At 72.4% G+C, this 20,005-nt stretch overlaps 3 protein-coding genes across 4 annotated transcripts; 1 reads left to right on the top strand and 2 right to left on the bottom strand.

The window, feature by feature from the left end:
* Positions 1–299: 299 nt before the first annotated feature.
* Positions 300–3,313, top strand: LMF2 (lipase maturation factor 2). Its single transcript, XM_088055201.1, has 3 exons — positions 300–590; positions 2,263–2,373; positions 3,100–3,313. Exons 1-3 carry the CDS (start codon positions 434–436, stop codon positions 3,270–3,272), a joined length of 441 nt encoding a protein of 146 aa, XP_087911327.1. The 5' UTR covers positions 300–433; the 3' UTR covers positions 3,273–3,313.
* A 2,584-nt stretch (positions 3,314–5,897) lies between these two features.
* MIOX (myo-inositol oxygenase) lies at positions 5,898–9,745 on the bottom strand. 2 transcript variants are annotated; one of them, XM_005533791.3, is made up of 10 exons: positions 9,673–9,745; positions 8,767–8,829; positions 8,270–8,350; positions 7,316–7,478; positions 7,167–7,234; positions 6,964–7,073; positions 6,801–6,868; positions 6,476–6,525; positions 6,251–6,363; positions 5,898–6,152 (listed from the first exon to the last, which is right to left on the bottom strand). In XM_005533791.3, the coding sequence occupies exons 1-10, from the start codon at positions 9,688–9,690 to the stop codon at positions 6,044–6,046; spliced, it is 843 nt and encodes a 280-aa protein (XP_005533848.2). In that variant the 5' UTR covers positions 9,691–9,745; the 3' UTR covers positions 5,898–6,043. The 2 variants fall into 2 exon arrangements, with proteins under 2 accessions (XP_005533848.2, XP_087911326.1); XM_088055200.1 differs by lacking the exon at positions 9,673–9,745 and adding an exon at positions 9,097–9,225.
* Positions 9,746–11,409: 1,664 nt separating this feature from the next.
* On the bottom strand, positions 11,410–14,556 carry ADM2 (adrenomedullin 2). Its single transcript, XM_088055202.1, has 4 exons — positions 14,516–14,556; positions 14,239–14,368; positions 12,649–12,831; positions 11,410–12,540 (listed from the first exon to the last, which is right to left on the bottom strand). Exons 2-4 carry the CDS (start codon positions 14,328–14,330, stop codon positions 12,378–12,380), a joined length of 438 nt encoding a protein of 145 aa, XP_087911328.1. The 5' UTR covers positions 14,331–14,368; positions 14,516–14,556; the 3' UTR covers positions 11,410–12,377.
* Positions 14,557–20,005: the final 5,449 nt, after the last annotated feature.

The following is a 20,005-nucleotide window of genomic DNA, read 5'->3' on the forward strand; positions in this document are numbered from 1 at the left end:
ATCCCGGGATTTGGGGCAGGAGGGGAGCTGGGATCCCGGGAATTGGGGCAGGAAGGGAACCGGGATCCCGGGATTTGGGGCAGAGGGGAGCCGGGACCCCGGGATTTGGGGCAGAGGGGAGCCGGGATCCCGGGATTTGGGGCGGGAAGGGAGCCGGGATCCCGGGATTTGGGGCGGAAGGGAACCGGGATCCCGGGATTTGGGGCAGGAATGGAGCCGGGATCCCGGGATTTGGGGCAGGAGTGGAACCGGGATCCCGGGATTTGGGGCAGAGGGGAGCCGGGATCCCGGGATTTGGGGCGGGAGTGGAGCCGGGATCCCGGGATTTGGGGCAGGAAGGGAGCCGGGATCCCGGGATTTGGGGCAGGAAGGGAGCCGGGACCCTGGGAGTTGCCGGTGGCAGCGCTTGCCGATCCCACAGGAGATCGAGTTCATGTACAAGCCCGGGAACGTGAGCGTGGCCCCGGCCCTGGTGGCCCCGCACCAGCCCCGCCTGGACTGGCAGCTCTGGTTCGCCGCCCTCGGGCCCCACCAGAGCAGCCCCTGGTTCAGCGCCCTGGTGCTGCGGCTGCTGCAGGGCCAGCCTGACGGTGAGTGGGGCTGGGGGCTCAAAATGGGGCTGGGGGCTCAAAATGGGGCTGGGGGCTCAAAATGGGGCTGGGGGCTCTGGTGCTGCGGCTGCTGCAGGACCAGCCTGACGGTGAGTGGGGCTGGGGGCTCAAAAAGGGGCTGGGGGCTCTGGGGTGGGGCTGCTACAGGGCCAGCCTGACGGTGAGTGGGGCTGGGGGCTCAAAATGGGGCTGGGGGCTCTGGGGTGGGGCTGCTACAGGGCCAGCCTGACGGTGAGTGGGGCTGGGGGCTCAAAATGGGGCTGGGGGCTCAAAATGGGGCTGGGGGCTCTGGGGTGGGGCTGCTGCAGGGCCAGCCTGACGGTGAGTGGGGCTGGGGGCTCAAAATGGGGCTGGGGGCTCAAAATGGGGCTGGGGGCTCAAAATGGGGCTGCTGCAGGGCCAGCCTGATGGTGAGTGGGGCTGGGGGCTCAAAATGGGGCTGGGGGCTCAAAATGGGGCTGGGGGCTCTGGCGGGGGGCTGCTGCAGGGCCAGCCTGACGGTGAGTGGGGCTGGGGGCTCAAAATGGGGCTGGGGGCTCAAAATGGGGCTGGGGGCTGCTGCAGGGCCAGCCTTGACGGTGAGTGGGGCTGGGGGCTCAAAATGGGGCTGGGGGCTCTGGGGTGGGGCTGCTGCAGGGCCAGCCTGACGGTGAGTGGGGCTGGGGGCTCAAAATGGGGCTGGGGGCCCAAAATGGGGCGGGGGGCTCTGGGGTGGGGCTGCTGCAGGGCCAGCCTGACGGTGAGTGGGGCTGGGGGCTCAAAATGGGGCTGGGGGCTCTGGTGCTGCGGCTGGTGCAGGGCCAGCCTGACGGTGAGTGGGGCGGGGGGCCCAAAATGGGGCTGGGGGCACAAAATGGGGCTGGGGGCTCAAAATGGGGCTGGGGGCTCTGGTGCTGCGGCTGCTGCAGGGCCAGCCTGACAGTGAGTGGGGCTGGGGGCTCAAAATGGGGCTGGGGGCTCTGGGGTGGGGCTCAGGGGTGGGAATGTGGGGATTTAGGGCTGGGGGCTCTGGGGTGGGGCTGGGGGGGCTCTGGGGCTGGGGGCTCTGGGGACCCAGAGCATGGTGGGGTCTCCTCAGCATCGGTGCCACCGTGGGTTTGGGGTGTCCCTGTTTGGATTTGGGGTGCCCCAGCCCGGATTTGGGGTGTCCCTGTTTGGATTTGGGGTGCCCCAGCCCGGATTTGGGGTGCCCCAGCTGTATTGGGGTGCCCATGTCCCCCATCCCGCAGTGATCCGGCTGTGTTTGGGGTGCCCCAGCCGGATTTGGGGTCCCCAGGCGGATTTGGGGTCCCCAGGCGGATTTGGGGTGCCCCAGCCCGGATTTGGGGTCCCCAGCCCGGATTTGGGGTCCCCAGCCGGATTTGGGGTGCCCCAGGCGGATTTGGGGTGCCCCAGGCGGATTTGGGGTGCCCATGTCCCCCATCCCGCAGTGATCCGGCTGTGTTTGGGGTGCCCAGCCGGATTTGGGGTCCCCAGCCCGGATTTGGGGTCCCCAGCTGGATTTGGGGTGCCCATGTCCCCCATCCCGCAGTGATCCGGCTGTGTTTGGGGTGCCCAGGCCGGATTTGGGGTCCCCAGGCGGATTTGGGGTCCCCAGGCGGATTTGGGGTGCCCAGGCGGATTTGGGGTGCCCATGTCCCCCATCCCGCAGTGATCCGGCTGCTGCAGACAGACGAGTCCCGGTACCCGTTCCACGCGCGCCCCCCGACCTTCCTGCGGGCGCAGCTCTACAAACACCGCTTCACGGCCCGGGCCAGGGGGGGTGAGTGGGGAGGGGTCCCTGCGACCCCGGCCCGGCCTCGGGGGGGTTTGGGGTGTCCCTGGGACCCCAGCCTGGGGGGGTTTGGGGTGTCCCTGGGACCCCAGCCTGAGCTCGGGGGGGTTTGGGGTGTCCCTGGGACCCCAGCCCAGCCCGGGGGGGTTTGGGGTGTCCCTGGGACCCCGGCCCGGCCTAGGGGGGTGAGTGGGGAGGGGTCCCTGTACCCCCATCCCGTGCTCAGGGGGTTTTGGGGTGACCCTGTACCCCATCCCGGGCTCGGGGGGTTTTGGGGTGACCCTGTACCCCCAGCCCGGGCTCGGGGGGTTTTGGGGTGACCCTGTACCCCATCCCGGGCTCAGGGGGGTTTTGGGGTGACCCTGTACCCCCTGTACCCCATCCCGGGCTCAGGGGGTTTTGGGGTGACCCTGTACCCCATCCCGGGCTCAGGGGGGTTTTGGGGTGACCCTGTACCCCCTGTACCCCATCCCGGGCTCAGGGGGTTTTGGGGTGACCCTGTACCCCCATCCCGGGCTCAGGGGGGTTTTGGGGTGACCCTGTACCCCCTGTACCCCATCCCGGGCTCAGGGGGTTTTGGGGTGACCCTGTACCCCCATCCCGGGCTCAGGGGGCTTTTGGGGTGACCCTGTACCCCCTGTACCCCCTGTACCCCATCCCGGGCTCGGGGGGTTTTGGGGTGACCCTGTACCCCCTGTACCCCCTGTACCCCAGCCCGGCGTGGTGGCGGCGGCAGTTCGTGCACGAGTTCTTCCCGGCCGTGTCCCTGGGACACCCCACGCTGGAGGGGCTGCTCAGCCAGCACGGCCTCAAGGTGGGCACGGGGAGACCCCTCCCGGGGGGCTGAGCCCCCTCCCCAGCCCCTGAGCCCCCTCCCCAGGGCCTGAGCCCCCTCCCCAAGGCCTGACCCCCTCCCTGGGGCCTGAGCCCCCTCCCCAAGGCCTGACCCCCTCCCCAGCTCCTGAGCCCCCTCCCCAGGGCCTGAGCCCCTCCCCAGCCCCTGAGCCCCCTCCCGGGGAGCTGAGACCCCTCCCCAGCTCCTGAGCCCCCTCCCCAAGGCCTGACCCCCTCCCCAGTCCCTGAGCCCCTCCCGGGGGGCTGAGCCCCCTCCCCAGCCCCTGAGCCCCTTCCCTGGGGCCTGAGCCCCCTCCCCAGTCCCTGAGCCCCCTCCCCAGGGCCTGAGCCCCTTCCCCAGTCCCTGAGCCCCTCCCCAGGGCCTGAGCCCCCTCCCCAGCTCCTGACCCCCATCCCAGCCCCTCAGCCCCTTCCCCAGTCCCTGAGCCCCCTCCCCAAGGCCTGACCCCCTCCCCAGTCCCTGAGCCCCTCCCCAGCTCCTGACCCCCCTCCCCAGTCCCTGAGCCCCCTCCCCAGCTCCTGAGCCCCTCCCCAGCTCCTGACCCCCCATCCCAGCCCCTGAACCCCTTCCCCGGCTCCTGAGCCCCTCCCCAGCTCCTGAGCCCCTTCCTTCAGCAGCCCTGAGTCCCTGCCATGATCCCGTCCCCGTTCCCTCATCCTCGCACCCCCTGTCTCATCCTGGCCCCATTCCCTCACCCTGTCCCTGTCCCCATCCCCGTTCCCCCATCCTCACCCCACATCTCACCCTGTATCCCATTCCCTGTCCCCATGTCCCCCCGTGTCCCCCACCCCCCATGTCCCCCCATGTCCCCATGTCCCCCCGTGTTCCCCCATGTCCCCATCTCCCCCCATCTCCCCCCATGTCCCTCCATGTCCCCATGTCTCCCCGTGTCCCCCCGTGTCCCCATGTCCCCCACCCCCTATCTCCCCCCATGTCCCATGTCCCCATGTCCCCCCGTGTTCCCCCATGTCCCCCGTGTCCCCCCATCTCCCCATTTCCCCATGTCCCAGTGTCCCCCCATCTCCCCCCATCTCCCCCCGTGTCCCCCATGTCTCCATGTCCCCATCTCCCCCCGTGTCCCCCGTGTCCCCCCGGTCGCTGCCCGCTCTGTGTCGGCTCTGTCGCGGTTCCTGTCGTGGCTGCGCCGCCTGTGCCGGCCCCTCTCGGGCCCCGTCCTGCTCTGGTCCCTCTACCTGGGGGTCGCCACCGTGGGGCTGCTGCGAGCCCTGGGCCAGCGGGCCCGGGGGGCGGCGACCCCCGCCCGCCACAGAGGGAGCCGGGAGCGGGGGCAACGCAACGGCCCGAGGGGCAGCGAGGGGGCAATGAGGGACAGCGAGGGGGCAATGAGGGGCAGCGAGGGGGCACGGCCCGAGGGGGCACGGCCCGAGGCTCGGCACGGCAGCAGGAGGAAGAAGTAGCCCCTGCAGCCCCCTCCCCAAAAATCGGGGGGTGGGGGGCAGGCCCCGGGTGGGGTCCCCGTGTGCCTTCAGCACAGGGTGGGGACAGCGGAGGGGGCCTGGGGACACCTCCCACTGCCCGGGCAGCGCTTGGGGACCACTCCCCAGGGTTTGGGGGCTGCTTGGGGACCCCTCCCCAGGGTTTGGGGGCTCCTGGGGACCCCTCCCCAGGGTTTGGGGGCTGCTTGGGGACCCCTCCCCAGGGTTTGGGGGCTCCTGGGGACCCTTCCCCAGGGTTTGGGGGCTGCCTGGGGATGTATCCCAGTGTCTGGGGACCCCTCCCCAAGGTTTGGGGGCTGCCTGGGGACCCTTCCCAAGGGTTTGGGGGCTGCTTGGGGATGTGTCCTGGTGTTTGGGGACCCCTCCCCATTGCCCTGGATCCCCTTGGGGACCCATCCCCGATGTCCAGGGACCCCTCCCCATTGCCCTGGATCCCCTTGGGGACCCCCCCATGCCCCCCAGGGGGGTCTCAGCACAGCTCAGGGGCCCAGAGCAGGGTGGGGGGCTCTGTGCCCACGGGCTGGAGCAGTCGGGGCAGTGTCAGCCCCCCCCTCATTCCCCTGCCCAGCCCCTCAGGTCACTTTGGGGTGTCCCCCGGACCCTTTGGGGTGTCCCCCTGGCTCTTTGGGGTGTCCCCCGGGCCCTTTGGGGTGTCCCCCGGTTCTTTGGGGTGTCCCCCCGGCTCTTTGGGGTGTCCCCCGGTTCTTTGGGGTGTCCCCCCGGTTCTTTGGGGTGTCCCCCGGGCCCTTTGGGGTGTCCCCCCGGTTCTTTGGGGTGTCCCCCCGGCTCTTTGGGGTGTCCCCCCGAGCCCAGAGCTTTCCTATAATTTTCTAATTAAAGCCTTTGACATTCCAGCCCCGCCGCTCCTGTGGGATTTGGGGGCTCCGGCAGAAGCTCATTTATTGTGGAGCCCCGGCGCGGGGTCTGGGGGTGCTGGGGGGTCCCGGCGGGGTTCCGGGGGTCCCGGCAGGGTTGCGGGGTCCCGGTGGGGTTCTGGGGGTCCCGGCAGGGTTCCGGGGGTCCCGGCGGGGTTCCGGGGGTCCCGGCGGGGTTCTGGGGGTCCCGGCGGGGTTCTGGGGTCCCGGCGGGGTTCTGGGGGTCCCGGCGGGGTTCCGGGGGTCCCTGCAGGGTCCGGGGGTCCCGGCGGGGTTCTGGGGTCCCGGCAGGGTTCCGGGGTCCCGGCGGGGTTCTGGGGTCCCGGTGGGGTTCTGGGGGTCCCGGCGGGGTTCCGGGGGTCCCTGCAGGGTCCGGGGGTCACCAGCAGGGTTCCGGGTTCCCGGTGGGGTTCTGGGGGTCCCGGCGGGGTCCCTGCAGGGTTCCAGGGGTCCCGGCGGGGTTCCGGGGGTCACCAGCAGAGCTGCCCCGGGCAGTATTTGTCGATGAGGCCCTGGTAGTAATCTCGGAGCTGCTGCACATCGGGCAGCTCCTCCTGCTTGGTGTACAGGTCAAACTTGCTGCGGGGACAAACGGGGGGGGGGGGGGGGGTCAGGGCACCCCAAAACCTCTGGGGAGGGGTCCGGCCGAGCCCCCAGCCCCCCCCCCGGGCACGCACTTGAGCTCCCGGAGCCAGGGCAGCATGCGCCGGTCCTCCTCGGAGCAAAGGTGCTCGTAGTCACCGTGGGCGTGCCAGGGGTAGAAGGAGTGGAAGCGAATCATGTAGAAAGCCTGGGGTGGGTGGGAAAGGGGCGGGAGCTCGGATTTAGGGTGCTCCCCCCGCACCCCAAAACCTCCCGGGGGTCCCCGAGCCCCCCCCCCCCCCCCCCCGGGCTGAGCTCACCTCCTTGGGCAGCTTGAACTTGTTGAATTTCATCACTTGGTACATGTACTCTGAAAACGGGGTGGAGGGGTTGTGGGGAGGGGCTGAGCCCCCAGCGGGGGGGACCCCGAGAGGTGCAGACCCCCCCCCGGAGAGGTGCGGACCCCCCCCAGAGTCACAGAGCCCCCCCCCCCCCCAAGAAGCTGCAGCCCCCCAGAAGAGCAGCCCCTGCCCCACCCCAGCCCCCGCAAAGGGGGCGGCGGGGGGGGGGGGGGGCCAGGGCCCCCCTTGGGGGTGGGGGGTCCTGCCCGGAGGCGGGGCCCCCCCCCAGCCCCCCCAAACCCCCCGTCGTGGCCCCAGGCCATGAGGACGTTTTCCAGGCCGCAGCCGGGCTGGTACATCCCGTACTGGGTGCTGGGGAAGGGGCGGGGGGTGAGGGGCTGGACCCCCCCCCCACCCCGCAGCCCCCGCCCCCCCAAAACCCCCCCCCCCCCGGGGGTCCCGCTCACCTGTACCGGGGGTCTTTGGTGTCGGGGTTGTCGTGGAAGGTGGAGTCCCCATAAACCACCGACTTCTGCACCTTGCAGCCCACCGGGAAGGTGTCCCCGACCACCGCCCACTGCGGGGGGACAGCGGGGTCACCACCCCCCCCCAGAGCCCCCCCGGCCGCCGGGGGGAACCCCCCGAGCCCCCTCCCCAGCACCCCGCTCACCTGCGGCTCCCCGAACAGCGCCAGCACCTTGCCCAGGTCGTGCAGGAGCCCCACCAGGTGGAACCAGTCTGGGGGGAGCGGGCGGGGGTCGCGTCAGCGCGGCTCGGGGGGGGGACCCCGGCCGGGCCCGGGCCCGGCTCCGGCCCTACCTTTGTCGGGGTGCGCCCTGCGGATCCCCTCGGCCGTCTGGAAGGCGTGGAAGGAGTTGGGGAAATCCACGTCGGGGTCCGACTCGTCCACGAGCTGATCCAGCAGCTCCAGCGCCTCCATGGCGCTCATCCTCCGCAGCGAGCACGAGCCGTACTGGGCGCTCTGGGGACACGCGTGGGACACCTGGGGACACCTCCAGGGACACCCCCCGGACACCCCCGGACACCCCCGAACACCTCCGGATAGCTGGGGACATCCCCGGACACCTGGGGACACCTCCAGGGACACCCCCCGGACACACCCCGGACACCTCCGGACACCCCCGAACACCTCCGGATAGCTGGGGACACCCCCGGACACCTGGGGACACCTCCAGGGACACCCCCCGGACACACCCCGGACACCCCCCGGACACCTCCGGATAGCTGGGGACACCCCCGGACACATCCCGGACACCTCCGGACACACCCCCGGACACCCCCCGGACAGCCCCGGACACCTCCGGATAGCTGGGGACACCCCCGGACACACCCCGGACACCTCCGGACACCCCCGGACAGCCCCGGACACCTGGGGACACCCCCGGACACCTCCGAACACCCCCGGACACCCCCGGACACCCCCCGGACACCTGGGGACACCCCCGGGCACACCCCGGACACCTCTGGACACCCCCGGACACACCCCGGACACCTCTGGACACCCCCCGGACATCTCTGGACACCCCCCGGACACCCCCCGGACACCCCCGGACACCCCCCGGACACCCCCCGGACACCTCCGGACACCCCCGGGCGGGCTGGCGAAGCGGGGATGGATTCGGGGTGCGGACCCCTCCACCGCTGTGGTGACCCGGGGGACAGCGGGGGACACCGGGGGGACACCGGGGAGATACCGAGGGACAGCGGGGGATACCGGGGGACAGCGGGGGATACCCCCGGGGTGGTTCCCACCTTCCTGCGGACGAACTCCACGGTCTGGTGCGTGTGCATGAGCAGGTAGGTGTGGTACACGCGGTCGATCAGCTTCCCCTCCTGTGGGGCAGCGCTGGGGCTGGGGGCGCTCCGGGGCTCCCCCCGTGTCCCCCCGGGGCGCTCCGGGGATCCCCCCGTGTCCCCCCGGGGCTGCTCCGGGGATCCCCCCGTGTCCCCCCGGGGCGCTCCGGGGATCCCCCCGTGTCCCCCCGGGGCTGCTCCGGGGATCCCCCCGAGTCCCCCCGAGTCCCCCCGGGGCTGCTCCGGGGATCCCCCCGAGTCCCCCCGGGGCTGCTCCCGGCAGCGGGGCGGGACCCCCAGCGCGGCCGGGGGGCACCCGTGGGGCCCCCGGTACTCACGGGACCCCCCCGGTACTCACGGGACCCCCCCCCTCGCTCACGGGACCCCCGGTACCCACGGGACCCCCCCCTCGCTCACGGGACCCCCGGTACCCACGGGACCCCCGCCCCACTCACGGTGTAATTGCGGAACTCGGTCTTGGCCTTGCCGGGTTTGGGCTCCTCGGAGGAGTCGGGGCCCTGCGGGGGGACGGGGGCTCAGGGGGGCCCGGGTGGGCACCGCGGGGTGGGGACAGGGACGGGGGACAGGGGACAGGGATGGGGACAGGGGACAGGGGATGGGGACAGAGACAGGGGATGGGGACAGAGACAGGGGATGGGGACAGGGACAGGGGACAGGGGATGGGGGCAGGGATGGGGACAGGGATTGGGGGCAGGGGGACGCTGGCACCAAGAAGAGACCTGGTGGTCTCCCCCAGCACGGCAGGGGGTCACAGTGTCACACACCGAGGCGCGGGGTCGCACTTTGTCACACGGGGTCACACTTTGTCACACAATTCACACTTTGTCACACGGTGTCACACGGTGTCACACGGTGTCGCACACTGTCGCACGGTGTCGCGCACCGTCACACACGCGATCTCTCACACGGTGGCCCAGATCACCGCGCTGTCCCCCCCGGGCACGGCCGGACCTGGGGGTGCTGTCCCCCATCCCGGGGGGCGTCCGGGGGTCAGGTTGTCCCTAAGGAGGGGACCCTGGGGGTCCCTGCTGGGGACAGTGCGAGGGTCCCTGCTCTGCCCCACGGCTGCTGTGGGACCCCTCCCCAGGCCCTGCACCCCCCCCCCCGGGCTGTCCCTGACCCCCCCAACCCCGCCCGGGGCGAGGAGCAGCTCCCCTGGGCCGGGACCCCCGACCTGCCGGGGGGGTCCCCTGGGCTGGGACCCTTTGGGGTGGGGTCCCCCGTGGGGTGGCACCCCCTCCGGCAGGGAGGACAGCGCCAAGGGGGTCTCCTGTGCCCCCCGGGTTTGGGGGTGTTTCTGCCCCCCAGGGGAGCCCCCCGAGCCCCCTGCCCGCTCTCACCGCCTGGAGGCTGCTCATGCTGGCTCCGGGTGCTCGGGGGCAGCCGCGGGACCCCCGCGTTTATGGCGGGGGGCGGCGCGGGGGGGCCGCCCGGCCCCGCGGGGACAATCGGTGACCAATTAACCCGTCCCGGTTAATGTTCGATCCCCTCACCCGCCTGGGGGGCTGCGGCTCCCGGAGGGGGCTGGGGGACCCCCGGGCTGGGCACCCCCAGTGTCCCCCGGGTGGGGCCGTGGGGTGACCCCGCAGGGACACGGGGGGCACCGGGGGGCACCGGGGGGGCTGCGGGCAGAGCGGGGGGCACCGGGGGGGCTGCGGGCAGGGGGTGACAGGGCACGGCCGAGGCTGGCACGGGCGGGCAGGGGGTGACAGGGCATGGCCAGGACAGGGCACGGGCACGGCCGGACACGGGCGCGTCCCCCCGGGATGTGGCAGGGAGGGGTGACACCCGCACGTGTCCCCGCTGTCCCCGTGTCTGTCCCCACGTCTGTCCCCACATCCCTGGGGAAGCAGCCCCCGCTGTCACCTCCTGCTCCGGGGGGAGCCGCTGCCTGTCCCTGGACACGGCCGCCCCTCGCCCACCCCTGCCCCATCCCCATTTCCCGTCCCTGGGGGAATCAATCACCGTGCTCCATCCCTGCCCCATTCCCACGGGAATCACCGCGCCCCATCCCATGTCCCATCCCATGTCCCATCCTGATTTCCCATCCCCGTGTCCCATCCCCGTGTCCCATCCCCATGTCCCATCCCCATTTCCCATCCCTATGTCCCATCCCTATTTCCCACCCCAATTTCCCACCCCAATTTCCCATCCCCATTTCCCACCCCAATTTCCCATCCCCATTTCCCATCCCCATTTCCCACCCCGTGTCCCATCCCCATTTCCCACCCCCATTTCCCATCCCCATTTCCCACCCCAATTTCCCACCCCAATTTCCCATCCCCATTTCCCACCCCGTGTCCCATCCCCATTTCCCATCCCCATTTCCCACCCCGTGTCCCACCCCGTGTCCCATCCCCATTTCCCACCCCCATTTCCCATCCCCATTTCCCATGCCCATATCCCACCCCAATTTCCCACCCCCATTTCCCACCCCGTGTCCCATCCCCGTGTCCCACCCCAATTTCCCATCCCCATTTCCCATCCCCATTTCCCATCCCCATTTCCCATCCCCATTTCCCATCCCCATTTCCCACCCCGTGTCCCATCCCCACCGGGACGCTCCACCCCGGCTCCTCCTCGCAGGTTTTGTTTATTCCAAACGCTCCGGGATTCCCGGAAAGCTCCCGGGATCCGCGACTCGGGGCAGGACGGGCCGGCACCCGGCGGGCCCGGGGGGGGGGACAGGGGTTTGGGGACCCCCCGCGCCCCTCGGCAGCTCCACGGGGGGATGGGACAGTCCTGGGGTGGGCACAGCTCCGGGGGCATCCATGGGATCCCATCCCAGAAACTCCCGGGATAGCCGGCTGCTCTGGGGAATGGGGAATGGGGGGTCCTGAGGATTGGGGGGTTCCGGGAATGGGGGTTCCGGGAATGGGGGTTCCTGGGGATTGGGGTGTTCCGGGAATGGGTGTTCCGGGAATGGGGGGTTCCGGGAATGGGGTGTTCCTGGGGAATGGGGGGTTCCGGGAATGGGGTGTTCCGGGAATGGGGGTTCCTGGGGAATGGGGGGTTCCGGGAATGGGGGTTCCGGGAATGGGGGTTCCTGGGGAATGGGGGTTCCGGGAATGGGGGGTTCCTGAGGATTGGGGTGTTCCTGGGGAATGGGGGTTCCGGGAATGGGGGGCTCCGGGAGGATTGGGGTGTTCCGGGAATGGGGGTTCCGGGAATGGGGAGCTTCGGGAATGGGGGCCTCCCGGGAGGATTGGGGTGTTCCAGGAATGGGGTGTTCCGGGAATGGGGTGTTCCTGGGGAATGGGGTGTTCCTGGGGAATGGGGTGTTCCGGGAATGGGGTTGTCTAGGGGAATGGGGGCTCCCCTGTGGGAATGGGGTGCTCTGGGAATGGGGTGCTCTGGGAATGGGGGCGCTCCCGTGGGAACGGGGTGCTCCGAGCCTGCAGGGACAGGACGTGGGGGTGTCCCCGGGGGTGCCGCAGGGGACAGGGCTGGACAGGACAGGGCCGGGATTGGGCAGCAGTGGGGCACGGGACCCCAACCTTTCCGCTGCCCCCACATTTGGGGACATCTCGCTGTCGCCAGCTCCCGCCGGGCTGCGGGTGACACGGGCTGGGGACACAGGACAAGGTGCGGGGTGTCTGTGGCCCCTCCCCCACAGCCCCAGGGTCACCCGGGGGACCTGGGCAAGGCCCGGGGGGCTCGGGGGTGCCCTGGGGGGGCTCGGGGGTGCCACGGCAATGCTGACTCAGCAGGAGCGCGGCCAGGTCTTGCACAAGGTGCAGCTGCGGTCAGCGGGATTCCCGGCGGCCCTTGGACCTGTCCCGGACAGACTGGCCACTGCCGGCCACCAGGGGCCACCACGGGTCACCAGGGGCCACTCGGAGCCACCAAGAGTCACTAAAGGGCCACCAGCGGTCACCGCGAGTCTCTCCGGGCCACCGGAGCCGGCTCATCCCGGGCTCCGCGGGCAGGAGCCCCCCGGGCCGGGGTCGGTGGCCAGGTGGGCAGCGCCGGTAGCCCGGCCACGAGCGCCCGTGGAAGAGCTTCAGAGGGGCCCCGCGGGGCGGGGCGGGGGCGCGCCCCCTCCTCAGCCGTAGCTGTGGGGGCTGTTGGGGTTCATGGGGGACGAGTCCCGGCGGCCCGATTGTCCCCGCAGCTGCCACAGGCGGTGGCTCAGGTTCTGCACCTGGCAGGTGCCCAGCACGCAGCCCACCCGCACCAGGTGTGCCCCGGCGTGGCGGCGGCCGCGGGGCGGGCGGGGGTCGTGCCGGGGGTCCCGCCGGGGGCCCCGCCGGGGGTCGTGCTGGGGGTCGTGCTGGGGGTCCCTCCGGGGGTCGTGCCGGGGGTCCCTCCGGGGGTCCCGCCGGGGGTCGTGCCGCTGGATGAGGCGCCGGACGTGCCACGGCGGGGGGCGGGGGGCGAGCCACGGGCCGTGCCGGAGCACCGGGGCTCGGTGTCGCAGGGTCCCGATGGGCTGCGGGGCCGGGGGGTCTCCGGGGAGAGCGGGGAGCCGCTCCGGGGGGCTCCGAGCCGGGGGGACCCTGCAGGAGAGAAGGGACAGGGTCAGGGGGTACCCGGGCGGGGAGGGGGCACGGGGGCACCTCCTGAGCCCGGAGCCAGCGCGGTGCCCGCAGGAGGAGGAGGAGGAGGAGGAGGAGGAAGAGGAGGAGGAGGAAGAGGAGGAGGAGGAAGCAGCCAGAGCCGGGGAGCAGCCGCTACCTGCAGGCACACACGTACCCCGAACACGTGTCCCGGGCTCACGGCACCGCTGGGCACCCCCGGGCCCCCCACGCCCACCCCCCGCTCCCCCCCGCCCCGCCCCCCACGTGCCTCGGGCACCCCCAAAGTGCCCCAGAGCTCCGCCGTGCCTCAGTGCCCCCAGTCCCGGGGACGCCCCTCACTCAGGGGACCCCTCCTCAGTTCCAAGGAATTTCAGCTTTTGCTCCGATTCTTAATCCCGTCCTTCTCTTTTCCCTTTTTTCAGGACCGCGCCCCTCGGCCACGGCAGGAGCTGCCCGAGCCCTGGGGGTCCCCAGTGCCCCCCACCCATGGCCGTGCCAGGGCCGCCCCTCCGGAGCTGGCGGACCCCCCGGAGCCGGGCGGGGACCCCCGGGACACGCACACGGACACCCCCGGGACCTGGGGGGGCTGGCCCGACCCCAGGTGTCACTTCAGGGACCCCCCCGGGCACCCCCAACCCCTGCACCCACAGAGTCTCTGCCCCGGCGTGTGCCGACCCTCGCACCCCTCGCACGGTGCCCCCCGCGTCCCCCGGGGTGGGGGCTCGGCAGGACTCGGTGCCCCGGGACCCCCCAGACCCCCATCCCGGCAGCTGCGGGGCCGGGGGGGGCACGGGCAGGGGGCGCGGGCGGGCAGGAGGAGCGGGTCCTGGGGCAGGGGGTCGGGCGGGGGGGTCATCCCGGACAGGGGCCGGGCAGGGGTCCGGGAAAGGGACTCGAGAGGGGTCCGGGCACGGAACGGGGCGGGGATCGGGGCAGGGGTCCGGGCAGGGGTCCGGGCAGGGATCGGGGCAGGGGTCTGGGCAGGGGGTCCGGGCAGGGGTCCGGGCAGGGGGCGGGGCTGGGGTGTGGGCAGGGGGTCCGGGCAGGGGGTCCATGCAGGGAGCGGGGCGGGTGTCCGGGCAGGGGGTCCGGGCAGGGGATCCATGCAGGGAGCGGGGCGGGGGTCCGGGCAGGGATCGGGGCAGGGGTCCGGGCAGGGATCGGGGCGGGGGTCCGGGCAGGGGTCCGGGCAGGGGGTCCATGCAGGGATCGGGGCGGGGGTCCGGGCGGGGGTCCGGGCAGGGGGTCCATGCAGGGATCGGGGCGGGGGTCCGGGCAGGGATCAGGGCGGAGGTCCGGGCAGGGATCGGGGCAGGGGTCCATGCAGGGATCGGGGCGGGGGGCCGTGCAGGGGACGGGGCAGGGGGTCCGGGCAGGGTTCCTCACCTGCGGGGCGGCAGGGCCCGGCCGTGGGGCAGCTCCAGCAGGCACAGCGCGAAGCTGACGCAACCCAGCGCCAGCGGGGCCGGGGCTCGCATGGCCGGACGGGACGGGACGGGCCGGGCGGCGGCGGCGGCTGCGGGGGGCACGGGACGGGGGCTCGGGGGGGCTCGGCGGGGTGGTCGCGCTGGGGTCCGCATCCAGATCCCGGCCCCCTTCTCCTCCTGCCCCCGCTCCCTCCCTGCGGCGCTGCCCGGGGGGCGGCGCGGGGTCCCGGCGGTACCTGAGCGGGACGGGCTGCGGTGGGCTCGGGGCCGGCTCCGTCCCCGCTCGGCGCCGCCGCTCCCCGGCCCGGCCCAGGTTAAATATCGCCGGGGCCGGCGGGCGGGAGGAGCCCAGCGGCCCGGGAGGAGCCGCGGGCGGGAGCAGCCCCGCACCGCCCTCGGTTCCGCACCGGCCCCGGCCCCCCCAGCCCCGCACCGGCTCCGCACCTTCCCCGCAGCCCCGCACCGGTCCCGGTTCCGCAGCGGCCCCGGCCCCGCACCCTCCCTGGCACCGCCCAGCCCCGCTCCGGCCCGAACCTCCCCCCGGTACCGCACGGTACCCGGTTCCCCCCCACCGGCCCCGAACCTCCCCCCGGTACCGCACGGCACCCGGTTCCCCCCCACCGGCCCCGAACCTCCCCCCCGTACCGCACGGCACCCGGTTCCCCCCCACCGGCCCCGCCCCTCCCCCCGGTACCGCACGGTACCCGGTTCCCCCCCACCGGCCCCGAACCTCCCCCCGGTACCGCACGGTACCCGGTTCCCCCCCACCGGCCCCGCTCCGGCCCCGCTGCCCCCGGGACCCTCCCGGCGCAGGGCTGGGGCTGGGGGAGCGGCCCTGGGGCTGGGCTGGGCTGGGGGACCCGTCCGGGGGGCAGCGGAGCGGGGCTGGGGCTATCGGGGGGTCGGGGCACCCCCGCGGCCCCGGTGCCCAGCGGTGCCCAGCGGTGCCCAGCGGTGCCCAGCGGCTCCCAGTTGTGCCCAGTGCCACGTCGCTCCGTGCCCTGCCGAGCCCGGTCGTGTCCTTCCCCCGGGCACCCCGACATCCCCCCTGCCCCGGCGGGGGGCTCGGGGGGCACAGAGCCCACCCGGTGCCCCCATCCGCCCGCCCGGCCCCCTCGGGGGGCAGCGCTCCCCTCCCCGGATTCTCCCAGGGCTGATTCCATGTTTTTAAGCATCACATGGGGCCTTGTAAAACAATTAAGGAATGTAAATCCGCAGGGATCAGCCCGGTCCCGCTCCCGCCGGGCAGCAGCTCCCCCAAACCGGGGGTTCCCGGGGGAGGGGGCGGCGCTGGGGGCTCCTGAGCTGGGCAGCCGGAGCTCGGCAGGGGAGGGGTCCCCACAGCTTCCTTCGCTGGGACCCCCGGCCGGGACCCCCAACCCCTGCTCCGGGACGGTGCTGCCAGTGGGGCTGGGCCGAGGACCCCCAGCACCCCCGGGTGTCCAAACCGGTCCGGAGCGCAGGGTTGGGGGTACCCGCTCCCCCCGAGGCGGCTTCCCCGGGCCGAGGGGCCGGGGGCCTCCGCGTGCCCGGAATCGCTGGGATTCTTCCGCATTATCGGGACACAAAGGCTCCACAGACCCGCGGGCCGCGAGGGGGGATTTGGGGCAGCACCTGATCCCCAAGCGCTGGGGACCGGCCGGGGACAGCGGGACAGAGCCCTGAGCTGGGGGCTGTGGGCACGGCCGACCCCCGCCCTCCGCGACCCCCGGCTCCCGCACGGCTCCCGGGGGGGCTCCGGTGTTCTGCGCCCTTCCGCTGCATCGCCCCGGCCAGAGAGAAAATCCCGGCTCCGAACCACGCCGAGAGCCGCGGCTGGGCGGATGCGGGACACCCTGGGACCCCCGACCCCCGCCCTGAGCCCACCGCCGGCAGCGCGGTGTCCCCACGGGCCGGGACCCCGCGGGATGCGGGGCGCGGATCTCCCAGGGTGACATCTGCACCCCAACAGCGACCCCAGGGCCGTGGCGGGGGTCCTGGCTGGGGATCCCCCCACCTTGTGCGGGTCCCCGTGTGGGGCAGTGCCAGCAGCTGTCACCCCGTGTCACCAGGATCGGGGTCACCAGGATAAGCCCGGGCACGAGGAGGGGGCTCTGGGGTCCAGCTGAGCCCCCCGGGCCCGCAGCAGGGACAGGATCCGTTTCCCTGCCCTCCTCCTCCTCCTCCTCCTCAGGGATCCGCATTCCCGGGGCGCTGGGAACGATCCCGGTGCTGCCTCCCTGCCCGGCCGTGCCACCGCCGGACACACCCCGGGAGCTGTCACCTCATCTGTCCCCAGGGCCCGGCGGCACTTCCCCTCTCCCTCTTCCTCTCCCTCTTCCTCTCCGCTGGCTCCCGGCCCTGGGAACCCAGGAGAAGTTTTAATTAGCTTAATTGCCTGCTGGCTGAGGCCCCGGGACAGGGCGGGGGTTGGGAGCAGCACCCGCAGCCCCACTCCGGTCACCAAAAAGCTCCCCCAAAGCGGCTCTGGCAGCTGGGACCCTCCAGAGCCCCCCACCCTGTCCCGCAGCAGCGCCGGGGGGCGCAGCCAGGACCCCCGAACCGAGCGGCCGCTGCCCCCGAGCCCAGCGGGACCCCCGAAGTGCCCCGGGCCCCGCTGGGGAGCGGGGACAGAGCTGGCCCGGGACTCGGGGCTCGGTGTCCGGGAATTGCCGGGAGAGGGAAGGGGCCCTGAGTGTCCCCAGGGCCACCAGTGCCACCAGCATCCCCAGTGCTCCCAGTATCCCCGCATCCTCAGGGTCCCCAGTGCCCTCAGGGTCCATCCCAGTGCTCCCAGCGTCCCCAGTGCCTTCAGTGTCCCCAGGGTCCCCATTGTCCCCATTGTCCCCAGTGCCCTCAGGGTCCATCCCAGTGCTCCCAGTGTCCCCAGCATCTTCAGGACCACCAGCATCCACAGTGCCCTCAGTGTCCCCAGGGTCCTCAGCGTCCCCAGTGTCCCCTGTGCCCTCAGGGTCCCCACTGTCCTCATTGTCCCCATTGTCCCCAGTGTCCCCAGCAGCAGCTCTTGCCCGAGAGGATGCCGGGCACACGGCACCGGACTCTGCACGTGCTTTGTGTCCCCGTGTCCGCGGCTGTTCCTGTCACCACCCCCGTGTCCTGCGACACTGGGCTCGCTGTGCCCGCTGCTGTCACCGCGGGTCCCGCACAGCCCCTGTCCCCTGTCACCCTCTGTCACCACGGGTCCCGCACAGCCCCTGTCCCCTGTCACCCGCTGCTGTCACCGCGGGTCCCGCACAGCCCCTGTCCCCTGTCACCCTCTGTCACCGCGGGTCCCGCACAGCCCCTGCCCCGTGTCACCCGCTGTCACCACGGCCCGCGGACCCGGCAGCTGGCAGCACTCCCTGCAGTGCCGGTCCCTGTGGTGCCGGTGCCAGTCCCGGCAGTGCCAGTGCCAGTCCCTGTGGTGCCGGTGCCACTCCTGGCCGTGCCAGTGCCAGTCCCGGCAGTGCCAGTCCCTGTGGTGCCGGTGCCAGTCCCGGCAGTGCCAGTGCCAGTCCCGGCAGTGCCAGTGCCGGTTCCTCTGGTTCCAGTGCCGGTTCCGATCCCAGCGGTGTCCCCGTGCCCGTCCCCCTGGCACAGGACAGGTCACACCCCACACGTCCCCGGGCGATTCCAGGCTGGATCAGCCCGGTTCTCCCGTTCCCACCGTCCGGCACCGCTCCGGTCCCACGTCCCCCCTGTCCCCTCGGCCGGGTACCCGTCCCTGGGGCTGTCCCCTGCTGTCACCCTGTGTCTCCGTGGCACGGGGCGACAGCCGGAGCCCCCCGGGCCCGCCCTGTCCCCTCACAGCCCCCGCTGTGTGTGCTGCGAGCCGGGGGCGACCCCACCCTGCGGGGATTTGGGGACACGGGGACGTGCCAGGCGCCCCCAGCCCCCCGGAGCGGACCCCGGCTGGTGGCGGAACGGGCACAGGGCCACCCGCGTGTCCTCCGTGTCCCCCCGCCGGTCACCGCCGGCCCAGCACCGTGGGACCACCCGGTGTCCCCAGGAACGGCCGGGGCTGGGGGACCCCCCTTTCCCCGCGGGGTGTGCCCGGGGGGAGGAGCGGGGGTCTCCGTGCGGACCCCGCAGCGGTGGCGGGGACGGTGCCAGCCGTGTCCCGACAGCGCACATGTCGCGACACGCGGCGGCCGGAGGTGCAAGGGCCGGGCGGGGTTGCATCACCCCCGGCCGGAGCGTGGGGTGCGGGGGGACCCCGCTCTGGGGGCTGCTGGGGCCGGCCGCGCATCCCGGGGACCCCTCCCAGCGCGGAGGGGGGACCCTCGGGGCCCTGGGCTGTCCCTCCCGGCGCGGGGACAGCGCGGGGACAGCGCGGGGACACAGGGTGACACCGAGGTGTGTGTGCGGAGCTGCTGCCGCGGCCGGAGCGCTCTGCCGGGACCCCCAGCGCCCCTCGGGGGGCCGGGGCCGGAGCGGTGTGAGCCGCCCCCCAGCCCGCACGATCCCCGCGTCCCGATCCCGCTTGGGAACGGGAACGGGAATGGGAATGGGAACGGGAATGGGAACGGGAATGGGAATGGGAATGGGAACGGGAACGGGAATGGGAATGGGAATGGGAACGGGAATGGGGATGGGGGTGGGAATGGGAATGGGAATGGGAATGGGAATGGGAATGGGGATGGGGATGGGAATGGGAATGGGAATGGGAATGGGAATGGGGGTGGGAGTGGGAGTGGGAATGGGAATGGGAATGGGGATGGGAACGGGAATGGGAACGGGAATGGGAACGGGAATGGGAGTGGGAATGGGAATGGGGATGGGAACGGGAATGGGAATGGGAACGGGAATGGGAATGGGATTGGGAATGGGAATGGGAATGGGGATGGGAATGGGGATGGGAATGGGGATGGGAATGGGAATGGGGGTGGGAGTGGGAGTGGGGACTCTCCCGGTGAATCATTCCCGGCCCGGCTGTGCCCCGCGGGTGCCCGCGCCCCCACCGGGGGCACCACGGGCCGGTCCTGCCCGGACCCCCGCGAGTGTCCCGGGGCTGGCACCGGTGACATCCGGGACAGGACGGGATTAACGGGATGGGAACAGCGGCAGGGCGAGCGCTGCTCCGCGCCGGGGACACTGCGGGGACACCGGGGACACCGTGGGGACAACGGGGATACTGCGGGGACACCGTGGGGACAACGGGGACACCGCGGGGACAACGGGGACACTGTGGGGATACCGTGGGGACAGCGTGGGGACAGCGGGGACACCGCGGGCTGTGTCGGGGGTCACACCTGTGTAGGGTCACACCTGTGTGGGGGTCACACCTGTGGGGGTCACACCTGTGGGGTCCCTTCCAGGGGACTGTGTGGAAGGGGGGTTGTGACCAGCCGAGGGGCACGGGCACACCTGAGGGGCTCTGTGCACACCTGGGGGGCTCTGTGCACATCTGGGGGGGGTTCTGTGCACATCTGGGGGGGTTCTGTGCACATCTGGGGGGGTTCTGTGCACACCTGGGGGGGGTTCTGTGCCCACCTGGGGGGGTTCTGTGCACTGCTGGGGGGGTTCTGTGCACACCTGGGGGGTTCTGTGCACATCTGGGGGGGTTCTGTGCACACCTGGGGGGGTTCTGTGCACTGCTGGGGGGGTTCTGTGCACACCTGGGGGGGTTCTGTGCACTGCTGGGGGGGTTCTGTGCACACCTGGGGGGTTCTGTGCACATCTGGGGGGGTTCTGTGCACTGCTGGGGGGGTTCTGTGCACTGCTGGGGGGGTTCTGTGCACTGCTGG

Source organism: Pseudopodoces humilis, chromosome 5 (genome assembly GCF_049639895.1).
Source record: "Pseudopodoces humilis isolate 2021_Gansu_Grassland_sample_001 chromosome 5, ASM4963989v1, whole genome shotgun sequence".
In the NCBI taxonomy this organism is placed as follows: domain Eukaryota; kingdom Metazoa; phylum Chordata; class Aves; order Passeriformes; family Paridae; genus Pseudopodoces; species Pseudopodoces humilis.

Excerpts from the sequence above, each read along its gene's own strand:
- LMF2 (XM_088055201.1), top strand. The coding sequence starts at position 434 with ATGTACAAGCCCGGGAACGTGAGCGTGGCCCCGGCCCTGGTGGCCCCG. Across the intron at positions 591-2,262 it reads GCTGCAGGGCCAGCCTGACG|TGATCCGGCTGCTGCAGACA; the intron begins GTGAGTGGGGCT and ends CCCATCCCGCAG. Across the intron at positions 2,374-3,099 it reads CACGGCCCGGGCCAGGGGGG|CCCGGCGTGGTGGCGGCGGC; the intron begins GTGAGTGGGGAG and ends CCTGTACCCCAG.
- MIOX (XM_005533791.3), bottom strand. Across the intron at positions 6,869-6,963 it reads ACCAAAGACCCCCGGTACAG|CACCCAGTACGGGATGTACC; the intron begins GTGAGCGGGACC and ends CCCCTTCCCCAG. Across the intron at positions 6,526-6,800 it reads CATGGCCTGGGGCCACGACG|AGTACATGTACCAAGTGATG; the intron begins GGGGGTTTGGGG and ends CCCCGTTTTCAG.
- ADM2 (XM_088055202.1), bottom strand. The coding sequence starts at position 14,330 with ATGCGAGCCCCGGCCCCGCTGGCGCTGGGTTGCGTCAGCTTCGCGCTG. Across the intron at positions 12,832-14,238 it reads CGGGCCCTGCCGCCCCGCAG|GGTCCCCCCGGCTCGGAGCC; the intron begins GTGAGGAACCCT and ends TCTCTCCTGCAG. Across the intron at positions 12,541-12,648 it reads CGGCACGACCCCCGGCGGGA|CCGCGGCCGCCGCCACGCCG; the intron begins CCCCCGGAGGGA and ends CCCCCGCCCGCC.